This window comes from Eschscholzia californica, unplaced genomic scaffold (genome assembly GCF_041429995.1).
Source record: "Eschscholzia californica isolate CP2 unplaced genomic scaffold, dmEscCali1.0.p SCAF_1, whole genome shotgun sequence".
In the NCBI taxonomy this organism is placed as follows: Eukaryota; Viridiplantae; Streptophyta; class Magnoliopsida; order Ranunculales; family Papaveraceae; genus Eschscholzia; species Eschscholzia californica.
This window is the reverse complement of record NW_028238198.1, coordinates 63,531,596-63,544,307: the sequence shown is the minus strand read 5'-3', so window position 1 is coordinate 63,544,307 and position 12,712 is coordinate 63,531,596. Positions and strand designations below refer to the sequence as shown.

At 31.3% G+C, this 12,712-nt stretch overlaps 2 protein-coding genes across 3 annotated transcripts; both read right to left on the bottom strand.

Moving 5' to 3' along the window:
* Positions 1-869: 869 nt before the first annotated feature.
* LOC147568161 (uncharacterized) lies at positions 870-2,216 on the bottom strand. The gene is made up of 2 exons (XM_086659125.1): positions 1,759-2,216; positions 870-1,656 (listed from the first exon to the last, which is right to left on the bottom strand). Exons 1-2 carry the CDS (start codon positions 2,214-2,216, stop codon positions 870-872), a joined length of 1,245 nt encoding a protein of 414 aa, XP_086515251.1.
* Positions 2,217-2,517: 301 nt separating this feature from the next.
* On the bottom strand, positions 2,518-8,686 carry LOC147568160 (uncharacterized). 2 transcript variants are annotated; one of them, XM_086670605.1, is made up of 8 exons: positions 8,358-8,686; positions 7,091-7,157; positions 6,243-6,332; positions 4,484-5,284; positions 4,304-4,390; positions 4,145-4,198; positions 2,912-2,983; positions 2,518-2,670 (listed from the first exon to the last, which is right to left on the bottom strand). In XM_086670605.1, the coding sequence occupies exons 4-8, from the start codon at positions 4,580-4,582 to the stop codon at positions 2,557-2,559; spliced, it is 426 nt and encodes a 141-aa protein (XP_086526731.1). In that variant the 5' UTR covers positions 4,583-5,284; positions 6,243-6,332; positions 7,091-7,157; positions 8,358-8,686; the 3' UTR covers positions 2,518-2,556. The 2 variants fall into 2 exon arrangements, 1 of the variants encoding a protein (XP_086526731.1); XR_015238108.1 differs by lacking the exon at positions 2,518-2,670 and having other exon boundaries at positions 2,808-2,983; positions 4,484-4,565; positions 5,139-5,284.
* Positions 8,687-12,712: the final 4,026 nt, after the last annotated feature.

The following is a 12,712-nucleotide window of genomic DNA, read 5'->3' as shown; positions in this document are numbered from 1 at the left end:
CTGGCTCACGCGATTTCTTTTGTAGTTTTGATTTAGCACTCATAGTTTTATTTTTTTCAAACAACTACTAAAGTTTGAATTTCGTAATAAAACTCAACAAAGATTCCTACAAGAAAAAAATAATGTATTGCGTTTTGACACATTCGTTCAAGATAGATAAAAAAAATAAGGAAATTATGGTTATGAGAATTGTTTTAACTAGGCACCCTAATAATTATAATATTTATCCAACAACAATTTGTTTTACCTTTACTTTATTTTTGTTGATAAACATTATAATTATTTTTATTTTATTTTATTTTCTTTAACAAAAATTATATTTAATTTGTAAAATTTCTTTTTCTTAAATTATTAAAAACAATCATGATCTTTTATACTGAGCACAAATGAATGTTTAAATATTTTAAGATTTTCAACATTTTATCAATTTTATGCTACTTTCTTTGAGAGAGGCCTGTAATATTGGATCTTAAATTTATATTTTCTTTTCTAATGCACGGTGATTTTTGCTTATTCGTTTTACTATTAACTAGGTATCTCCCGCGCCCTGCGGGCGCGGTCAATCCCGTCGGGCTTACGCTAGTCGTGGTCGAAATTTTTCAGAGTACAAGCACGGCGGTTCAAGCATTCGCTCAGATGCACGTACTACGTTGTCTACGTAAATCGTCGTCCGATGTCACAAGTTACAGATTTTTAAGCAAGAATCTATTAGTTACAAATTACATAAAAAAAAAATCAAATTCTTAATTATTTGCGATAATTATTTTTAGACACAGAGTATTCCTTCACTAATCACGAAAGTACAAATATTACAAATTTTTTAAGCAAGAATTTATTCATTACAAATTACATAAAGAAAGATATGTAAATTAAAGTCCTTGTTGTTCATCAACCATGTATAACACAAAATTAAAGAACTGTTTAGACATCTCGTCCATTAACTTTTTCCTTTTTAACTCAAAAACTCGTGCAACCAAATCATGACGGTCAAGAACCGTCTGATTAGGCAGAAGAGCAGACGTTATGTCAGGCCACTTCGGATTTGTAGTCATCGTCAGAAAGATGTCAGGATGGTGGTGGTATCGTGTGATTGCCATCGAATCTTGATATATTTCAAATAGATGTCTACTACCACCCATAAATGAAGATGGTAAGATGAATCTCTGACCCACTTGATCCGGTTGTAGCCCATCATCTGCTATATCAGTGAGCCCTTTATATAACTCCGAACGCAGGTTACTTTGATGGCGCCTTATATATCTTAAGCGGTTTTGCTCCGTCGTCGCCCATGCATCTACTAAAAACTCTTGAAATAATTTACCGCCTCGTAAAATTGTTGAATATTCGTCTGGACGTTGAAAGAGGCGATAACTAAAATACTGCATCTGAGTTAGTCGTGTAGTACTGCGTCTACTGAGTCGGACATCCCACTGCTTAAGTTCGGGTTCCCAACCAAGCTCACCAAAAGGAAAAAATAAGACATAATGCAGTGGCAAATATGTTGGGTGACATTCAAATATCCTCATTAGTTGTATGTTTCCCTTCAAGTGCAGAATAATATCTCTCGACGTGGTAATTTCACTACCATCTCCAGGTAAAATAACAGCAATTTCATCCGCGTCTGGCAGATTATAACGTCTTCGATCAGTCGCCGCACTATAATGAAGGCGAATAGGTAAATTTTAATCATCCGAATTTAAGACATCTAAAATTGAGTAAGCCTGACAAAATTTGAGATAAAACACATTATGAGCCAACATGGTATCTTGAATAATTTGGAAAACAGTAACATCTAAGTCCTCATTTCTTCCACTACGAATTCTTAAAGCAGAAGAAGGATCATAAATATAGAGTTGTGCATACGATCCCTCCATTCCTGAATCAGGTAATAGAGATCCTGTTCTATGACGCAACTCTCCATGTATGGTAAAGGATTTGGGACCTCTTCCATTTAAAATTCTCGGTTCTAATGAGAAACCCAAACTTGTAAACGCATTTGCAGCATTGTATCGTCGAATGTTCGACCTAAATGAGGTCGATAGATAATCATCACCATCATATAAAGCTTTAAGGGCTAGAGGCGGTTCACGGAGGTCCGGGAGACATATCTTCCCTTGCAAACAACATGTTCCAAAAAAAGGCCTTCTGATAGAAGAACTGAGCAATCTTTCATCAATCCAATGTAGAGCTTTATAATGAGGGCAAACTATATTCATTGGTCCAAGAGAATGACGTTCGATAGAAACGATAGTGATGCGATTCCTTAAAATCTGTGTATTTGTATTTAACTCATCTTCACTACCATCATCTTAAATATGTAGCAAAATTTGTTCAGAACTTTCACAATACTCTCTCGGACGCTTAGACGAATGTGTACGACTCAATGTCGAGTGTACTGCCTATTACCAAAATTATAAAAAAAATTATTATTAAATTGAGTGTTTACGATTATTGAAGATATATTAAAGTAATTTATTATTATAATTATTATAGTACTATAAAATTCTATTAATCAACCTCATCGGTGACAAAGGCGTTTACTGGAGTTGTAGGATGTTAAGTCACATCCGATCTTCTTTCCCCAATTCGCAAAGGTGCTCGATTTCTCATTCGTAAATATTCAATTTCTCTGTCAACACGTCCCTCCGATAATTGTTGCGGGTGGTTCATCTAATTTCATTAGCATTTTGGCAAACGAAGGTAAGAAAGCTAAAATATACAATTATGAAAACTAATATTGTTCAAGAAATTGTTTCATTATTTAGATGTTTCTTAAATGTTATTATGCATTTGTGAAAGAATAATTTGAATCTCAGCAAGAGTGAATACTAAATTGGTAAGAATATTCTGACTTGAAGTCATTAATTTTGATAGAATAAAAAAAACGTGGACATAAATGTGAATGTTTTACCCCTTCCTTTCCCTTTTGTTGACGTGTAAGTCGTTCATTCTCGCGACGCAAACGTTGCCCCATGATGCGATTCTGTTATAAATTTTTTTTATTTATATAGTACTAGGGTATATCCCGTGCCCCAGGGCACGAACACTTGTATCAATCAAATGTTACGAAATTTATTGATATATTTTATTGAGAGAGAGATTTTTATTAGTTATTATTTTGTTGTTTCTTTTTTCTTAAATTAGTTATCATTTTATTGAGAGGGAGAGATTTTAATTTCTTTTTTATTAGTTATTATTTTTTTGTTTCTTTTCTCTTACATTAATTATTATTTTATTGAGAGAGAGAGATTTTAATTTCTTTTTTTAACCCTTGAATTTTTTTTTAAATTAGTTATTTTATTTCTAAGAAGGAAAGGATTATTGTTTTTTAAATAGGTAACTTTATTTCTACGAAGGACTATATTTTAAATTTTGAGAAGGACTTCTAGACAATATCTATTATATAAAACAGAAGGGAAAACGATGACTGGGACAAACATCCTTTTTTAATAAAGGATATTGTTTGGAAGCCCTTCATAATTTAAAATATAGTCCTTCGTAGAAATAAAGTTACCTATTTAAAAACAATCATCGTTTCCTTCTTAGAAATTAAAATAACTAATTTAAGAAATAAAGAAACAAAATAAATTTCAAGGGTTAAAAAAAGAAAGGATATTGTTTAGAATCCCTTCATAATTTAAAATATAGTCCTTCGTAGAAATAAAGTTACCTATTTAAAAAACAATAATCGTTTCCTTCTTAGAAATTAAAATAACTAATTTAAGAAATAAAGAAACAAAATAAATTTCAAGGGTTAAAAAAAGAAATTGAAATCTCTCTCTCTCCCAATAGAATAGTAACTAATTTAGGAGAAAAGTAATACAAGAAATAATAACTAATTAGAATCTCTCCCTCTCAATAAAATATAACAACGAATTTCGTAACATTTGATTGATACAAGTATCCGTGCCCTAGGGCACGGGATATACCCTTCAAGTTTATTTTGTTTATTTTTTTCTTAAATTAATAAGGATGTTTGTCCCAGTCATATTTTTTTTCTTAAATTAACATTTTGATTAATAAGGATGTTTGTCCCAGTCATCGTTTTCCCTTCTGTTTTATATAATAGATAATAGTTTATCAATATAAAAAGAATAAAATAACTTATTAATCTACTGCTTATTAGATTAAATTCAAATACTACTTGGTTGGGAGGAAGTCGTGAGTCGTTGTTATGAGTTAGATTGTCACCCGCTTCCTGTGCAATTAGTTGATCATGTAAGCTAGGAGTGAATGCAATTAAAAAGGTAACAGCAGTTATGTTTTCCACAAAATTCATTACAGAGAAAAGGGTGATACATACATATGGTTGATTTTCTTTATCTTTCCCTTTTTCTAGACGTATCGCCCTTTCCCTTTCACGACGGAGGCGTTGCGCAATTGTACGAACCTATTGCATAACATGTGTATTTTAGACATAAACATGTAATCTAAATACTTGCAAAAATAATGATTAATAATTTGAATGATCTGGCCTGCATACATTTAATTGCTCCATCATGTGGTCTCCAGAAGTATCATTAACCGTATCACTTTGTCGTGTACTTTCCCACATGAAAAAAATCCTAAGTAGCAAATACATTGTACCATTGTACAATTGAAAAGTTTTAGAAAAGAAAAAGAATAAGACACGAAAAACATATAAAAAGAAAATAGAAAAATAAGCAGTAGCCTATATCACATCACAAATAGGTCATTAAAAAAAATAAAAAAACAGATAGAAATATTGGTGAAATAAGGGAACATACATTTCAATTAGTTTTTCCACGACTAAGGATGTAAAATAAAACTATATAAATCTGTGAAAACTAAAAAGACATGGACAACTTACATATTGAAGCTTTTGGAAATTATTTTCCAGAAGAGGGACAACTTGAAGTGCATATATCATCAATGAATACCAATTAACCTTGAAATAATCTCTGTTTTGAAAATGAAAACCAAACCAAAGTATATGTTGTACCTTTAAGAGGTATGAAAAACTTTTATCTTGCATAATACGATTACAACCTATTTCAATAGTCAAAAGTCATAATTTCCCACGACTTGTCTTGAGAAAGGAAATTTTGTCTCGGAGAAACAGGTAGGCGAAGAAGACCTAAATATTAGAATAAAGTTATCTGAATGTTAGAACTGACCTTAGTTAGAATGTATGCCGTTTGCGTTGCAGGTTAGAAGTTCCACTATGCTTCCATTGATTTGGTTGTCACTTCTCTGATGCTTGTCCCTCACCAACAACTATATTCGGACTGAACCGTTCTTGTTATTATTTTGATTGAAATTCCTGCATTGACGAAGGAGGAATGATACGAGTAAAAGGATATCTGAAAACAATGTGGGTTTTACAATGTTACTTTACTACTCATTTTATAGTTCTAGTGAATCCCAGAGTTAACGGACTATCCATGGTTATAAAGAAGCATTGGTAGGTTTTTGTGGCATTATCGAAAATGATAAGCGCAATCCAACAGTTCAAGATGAGGTCAATTTATCAACAATCAATATATCTTCCTACATTCACAAAAATAGCCAGTCATTGAAGGTAATTATAACGTTCAAGTTTAAACTCAAAGTTAGACCATCTACAGACATTATTTGAAACTGAGTATATATGAGCAATCTTGATTCACTACACCAAAATAACTACCTAATTTGGGTTCTCTTTAAGGGAGCAGCATTGATCGACTTAAATTTTATTTTGTCTATCGTCAACACCAAGATTTGTCGAATGGTTAAAGAAATTACTTTGTGCCATCTCCAAAAACATACTAACTTACTCATTATGTTGTCAAATAACAAAACCTAGAAACTTTAGGAAACTAACAATAACTTCATACTAAAAATAACTCAAAAGTACTCTAATAATCAACTCCGTGATAAAACATAAAATCGCCAATGCGATTTAAGGTTAAAAATGAATGAGTGGGAGTTACTAACCTCTTAAGTAACTCCAATTATCTTATGAAAAAAAAAGTAACTCCAATTATTCGGTGCTTCCATTTAGGAAACCAAAGCTTGAAAATGAGAAGGAATTATACGAACTTGATTCATCATAAGATAATCAAAGGGTTCATAATGGTAGAAATATGAGCTAAAAGGACGATGACTAAGAACACTTTAGATCTTGATTGACATCAACAGTCCATGGAATTAGAAAGAGAATAAACGTAGCAAAAAATAGTAAGCATATATAGGGTAATGAATCACAAAACTTTTAAAGGTCCAAAGTAAGGCTAACTCACTGTAAACATGAAATTATTGCTGCAACGGTGGTGATGAAGGCGTAAACTTACCTTTATGCCTGCCCTTTCGATTGTCCCAAGTCTGAAGTGCTGCAAGGTCATAGAAAATCAGTAAATTAGGTTATAGAAAATCAGTAAATGTAGGTCATTGACATGTATATAAACAAATATCTATATAAACAAATTATTATATAAACAAAATTATGATATAGTAAAGGAAACAAATTGGCTACTGGATCTTAAAAAATTGGCGACTAAATCTTCCAAAATAAGCAAATCATTACATGAAGTCATTTAAACTACAGTTATGCCAACCATCAACAAACAGTTATTCAAATCAACCTATCTTCCTTGAGCAATCATGGTGGCAAATGGAGAAGAAGAAATGACAATAAGAGTAAAATAAAGAAAGCCGGATTGCTATAAGAGACAATTAAGATATTGTCATGAATTATCTCTGATCGCTATGAGGCTAAGGTTCATATATCTTGGCATAAAATCTGGGTCAAGAAGCAAATAACCGGATTCATTAATATACTTACACCAAGAAATCTAAGAAAATTAATCACCTGGTTTAGGGAAATCATGAATGATTCTAATTACTGAATTCCTAGAGCCTAAAGCTTATAACTAAGAGTATACACGATACCAGAACCAAGTCAGTTTGAGTACATAACTAAATACTGAATTCCTAAAGCCTATAACTAAGATTAATCACCTGGTCGTAATAAATGAACTTTTACGACTCCAAATCCACAAAAAGAGTTAGGCTAATATATATGGACAACAACATAACACATAGGAAGCAGTACACATAACAACATAAGAATAAATGTGTGAGCTCTAACCTGTGATAATTTTAGATGAAGATGATTAGATGAAGTCTCATCAATTAGGCTCTCAAATACATTTTCCCTACATATGTTGACATAAGGTTCGAATCAGTACACATTAATGATCCACAAGAAAGTGTGTTTACTATTAGTAAGTTGATGTGAGTTGGGTTCTTTTGAGTCAAGCCAAGTGAATGAATTTCATGAAATTTCATAAATAAGTGATTATAGAGGACCAATTGAGTAAACAGGAGGTAAGATTAATTTCATTGCATTTAATACATCTACCCCCAAAATTATCTCATGAAAAGCAGAAATAAAAAAATTCTCTACCCCCAAAATTATCTCATGAAAAGCAGAAATAAAAGATTCCTATGTTAGAGTTCAATTGGAACATTTATCCAAACACCTTATGTGCATGAAGCTAAATTTGCTTCAAAACCAAGTGAATGAATAAGTGATTGAAGATGACCAATTGAGTGATTGGAACATTTATTCAGACACCTTATGTGCATCAAGCACCAACAAATCAGAAATAAAAAATTCCTATGTTACTTATTAAGTGATTTTCACTTATTAAGTGCGGGCCGGCAATTTTAGGTCGTTTGTTTTTTCACTTAATAAGTGAAAATCATTTCTAAGTGGTGGCAAAGTAAGTGCAAAATAGTAAGCTCCAAGTTGGAGCTTATTATTCTGCACTTACTTTGTAAGTGCTAAAAAGGACATTTCTATCCTTCTCCTAATATTGTAATTACCAATATAATTTTAACTAAGAAGAAAATCTTAAACATTTGATAAATACAAAATCTTTTTATGACTTTCGCTATGATTCTTCTCTATCTTCACTCATCATTCACCTAAGTTTTCCTCTTAATTTTTTTTTAACATCTCTTCCTTCACTAATCATGGAACACCCAAACTCCATGATACAACTAAGTTCTTTCACCTTCATAATTCTTAATTATTTACGATTAATATTTTTGACATAACATTCGTAAACCGTAATTTTCTTTTACCTAAACTAACGAACTTATTAAGAATTAGTATAAAATGCTAATGTGTAAATACACCAAGGTTAAAACAGACAATTTTTCATTTTTATAACATTTAGAATTAATATAAAAATCAAAATCAAGCACTTAGAACCGATGGAAAACAAACGCCATAGCACTTACATTTGATATCACTTACTAAGTGATTATCACTTAGTAAGTGGTAGCACTTGTAAGTGCTAAAAAATTAAACACCCTCTTAGAGTTCAATTGAAAAAAGAGTTACCAACCTTTCGACTGAGAGAGACGGAAGTACTCGAACTCCATACACTTTCCCCTGTTTAAATAAATTTAAATAGAAAATAATGGAGATCATGGTGGAGGTTGGAGGAGAGATCATGATGAAAATGGTTTGAATCGGACCTTAGATGGAGGAAGTTGAGAGTAGAAAGAGAAAATCAGAAATATATTTTTTCTTTTAAACCGAAAATTGGAGATGAACCGAAAATTAGAGATCATTGGGGTCGGTTAGCATTCTAATGGGCTGGAAAACAAAATTCAAATTGGCACTTCAATCAAGGGACACGATTTACGCAGAAAGAATGTACGGCCAGGATTTATAGACAACGTTTATGACTAAGCAAAAAACCTAGCTGAATTGTTATATAGATATGTTATTTAGAAAATGTCGTGTGATGAAAACAAAAAGCTTTGGCAGCCCAGTTGGTTTGTAACCCGCCTATGTGCACCATAGGTCATGGGTTTTAGCATAGGCCCATGCATGTTTTAGATGTTCTAAAAGCCTCTCTTCTTCTCTATGTTTCTTTATATTATCCACTTCTTTTTTTGTTGAAATTATATTATTCACTCTCTTTGTGTATATGTTTTTCATTTCTTTTCTCTCTTTACTTTGGTCTCTATTTCTGTGTGATCCTCTATTTATTTATCTTTTCTTTTTGTTTTTTTTTTTCTCTATCCCCCTCTCTCTTAGCTATTAAAATACAATAGGTTGTTATTTCTTTTGTTAGTGGTCATATTTTTCTTTATCAGCCTAACAATTTCTTGTGCAAGAAATATAAGTTTTACGTATTGAATTGGATTTTCCATATTATATTTAATTTTTTGTTGAAAGAACTTATATTCATATTAGTATTACGTAATCATTGCATGCATTAATACTTTTACATAATAAATTTGTGTAGTGACAATATTTTATTCGGTTAAACTATTTAGATATTTTATTAATTTGTCGTGTACAAATAATTTTCAATTTTCGCAATATACGAAGGGCCCCGGTTAAAACTTCGCACCGGACCCCCAAAATCTCAGCCACGCCACTGCGAAAGAGAAACTTAAGAAGGTAATTATGGATCCAAGTAAAGAAAAATGTGCGGAACAACTTGCAGCGTTAACTATTGATTATATTTCTAAACTTTATCTTTGAATTTACACAAAATATATCCCCCTTTGTTTTCAGGAAATCTCTCCAAAACCCAATCATCTGACATCTAGTTTTCAAGTTCAAACTTGTGTCGTGACACTGGACCTTTGAATGTCATAATCATACTCTTTATATGTGCCGTGCAAATAAAACATTTTTACATGTGTTTTGGATATTTCTTTTACCAAACTCAATTATCTGGCTTCTATTCTTTACTTCAAAATTGTGTGTCATAATCATACTTCCTATATGGGATGTACAAATAAAACCCTTTCACATAACTATACATCAAGGGGTGGAACCAAGATTCCATGCTAGAGAGGGCAAGCCTAAAGTCTTCATAAAGTAGTTCTATTTATAATGTGTATGGCCTTATAAGATACAATACAAGACATTTTTTTAAAGATACATTTTCGTATCATGATTTTTACATGTATCCTAATAATCTACCTAAGACAATAGAAGTAATATTTTGATTTACACATTAACGTAAGATTGGATAACTCGATTGAGTACCAAAATATAAATAGATTATTTATCAATCATACTACATCTTACAAGAAAAAAAGTCACATAATTTTATTAATCATTAATATAAGGTCTTCATAATATAATTACTCAATGACACTTGAAATAGAAAAAATTATGTAGCTAAAAGTGTAGCCAAATAAGAACATGATCTTGTGTAGCAACCGACCTCTATTAAATTGACACATGAAAACCAAAATGAAAAACATGATATTGTCCTACCCTTGGAAAGATAACTGACTCCCCACTAGAGCTAGGGTAAACTATTGTATACATTATTAGGGCGCATGTAATATGTGGAGACCAGGCGGGGCAGCTGTCCAGCCTGGTCTCCACATAGTTCCGCCCTTAATTGATGGTCTTTGGGGTGTAACCATCTCCTCGAGGGAGAGATCCATACATTTCAGTGGTGAAGCTCGGAAATACATTATAGACATTATAGTCTTGTGTGGGTTAGTCAATGCCCTGTGTCTCAAACTCACTCAAAGCCTTCACATGAAAATGAAGCAAAAAACAAATGTTAATGCAGTACAAGATTTTTTTGTTAAAAAAGTACATGATTTTCTACTCAAATAGAAGTTTGATGAATCAATGAAACTCAATTTCATTTGAATCATTTTCAACAACTTTTTTTTTTCATTTGAATCATATGAAGTACTAGGACCATATGGAATCTACATTTTTTTTTTTTTTTTTTTTGTTGAGGGTATGGAATCTACATTTGACATCAAAGGAACTACTTATAGTTATATGTACAATGCACCAGTTATAACATATCAACTTGAACTTTTCATAGTTTAAAATGTAGAAACTGTAAAATCAGGCGCTACCGACATACACATAAATTTGCAAAGTACACGTGTTGGATAAGATATAGATTATTCATCTCTACTAAATAAACGTCTGGGATATAAAACATTATTGCTTATTTTTAGCCTATAAAAAATTATTATTTGGCACACAGATGGAGTCAGCAATACAAGCCTGCAAACATTTCCAACATTGAGTAACTTAGATAATTTTTTTTGATGTTGTATTGGGCTAGTGCAATTAATTATATGCAATGAACAAAATGCACTCATCTTGACGGGGACTTGCATAACAATCCATACAAAATGTTCCATCAACTACTACATGATGTTGTATTGCTTACTTCTTATCATTGCTTTAATGTGATTCCTTTGAATTCAAATTGTGAAATTAGAATGGATCAAAACAACCTGAGTAGGACTCAGGATCAAAACAACCTGAGTAGGACTCAGGATCAAAACAACCTGATATTTGTAATATGACTTTGGGTCTAGTTATCTTAATAACAATGAGTATTTCAACTTGGGAGCGGCTAAAATCACCCAAGAAAATTGTTGTTAGCATCCCGGTGAAGAAATTGACCTTAATTAATCTCTTTTGACCCCAAACACCTATTCTTATGGATGCTACTATATGCAACTTCAATTTCGCTAAGGACAACTATTAGACAAAAATAACTAAATAAAAACTAACTAAAATTGTGTCCTAAATTGCTAACCAACACCAACACCAAAAATCAAGTATAACCGAATCTCTCGTCCATTCTATACACAACTCTACAAAAATTATTACACAAAATAACTAAATAAAATTAATTGTATTTTGTCTTAAATTGCTAAATCCAACACTAAAAGAAAAAATAATCAAATATAATCAAATTATTTCTCAAAATTCAAATTTCTGTTACCATAATTAATTATTTATAAATAAAATTTATTCGAACAGTAAACTAAAAGGTTAACCAAATATTAACAAATAACAAAGAAATATTATATTCCGATCAGAGCATTCCATGCTGTAATTTGAGGTAAAATCTAAAGAAAATAAATCAAATATAACCGAATTTTTCCTCAAACAATCTTGGGTTCAAATTTCTATTACGATAATTAATTATTTATAAATAAAATTATTCGGACATTAAACTAAAAAATTAACCAAATATAAACAAATAACTAAAAAATATTATGTTCCAATCAGAGCATTCCATGCTGTAAAAATCATACTACAGAAAATCACTATGTATATTTTTAAACTTAGTTTAAACCTTAATAATGTATATTTCATAAAATCATATTACATAAAATCATATTACATAAAATCATACTACATAAAAATAATGTATACTTTTTTAAAACCTATAACACGCTTAAGTATTTTTTTAATATTAATAACACTAATATAACCAATTTTATTTTTGTTTAATAAGTTAATAAAAGAAAAAATTGTGTCTAGTAAATAATTTGGGGAAGTTAAAACATAGTTGTATTTAGCAATCCAAGATTCATCAAATTATTTGCTAGATAAAACCAATCAAGGGCGGAACTATGTGGAGACCAGGCCGGGCAGCTCCCCGGCCTGGTCTCCACATATTAGATGAACCCTGCCATTGCTTACAATAGTTCACCTTAGCCCTAGTGGGGAGTTAGTTATCTTTCCAAGGGGAAGACATGGGTTCAAATCCCATTGCAAGCATACTAGTTCCTTTTTAAATTTTTTTTGGTTTCATGTGTCATTTTAATAGAGATTGATTAGTACACAAGATCATGTTATTTCGGTACACTTTTGGCTATCGACTTATACAATTCTACTTTAATTTGAAAAATTAAAATATTACTTCTATTGTTTTAGGTAGATTATTAAGATAAA

Coding starts and splice junctions, on each gene's coding strand:
- LOC147568161 (XM_086659125.1), bottom strand. CDS start 2,216: ATGAATATAGTTTGCCCTCATTATAAAGCTCTACATTGGATTGATGAA. Junction 1,657..1,758: donor CAAATTATTCAAGATACCAT/GTTGGCTCATAA, acceptor CCTTCATTATAG/TGCGGCGACTGATCGAAGAC.
- LOC147568160 (XM_086670605.1), bottom strand. CDS start 4,582: ATGTATTTGCTACTTAGGATTTTTTTCATGTGGGAAAGTACACGACAA. Junction 4,391..4,483: donor ACATGATGGAGCAATTAAAT/GTATGCAGGCCA, acceptor GTTATGCAATAG/GTTCGTACAATTGCGCAACG. Junction 2,984..4,144: donor CACGACTTCCTCCCAACCAA/GTAGTATTTGAA, acceptor AATTTATAACAG/AATCGCATCATGGGGCAACG.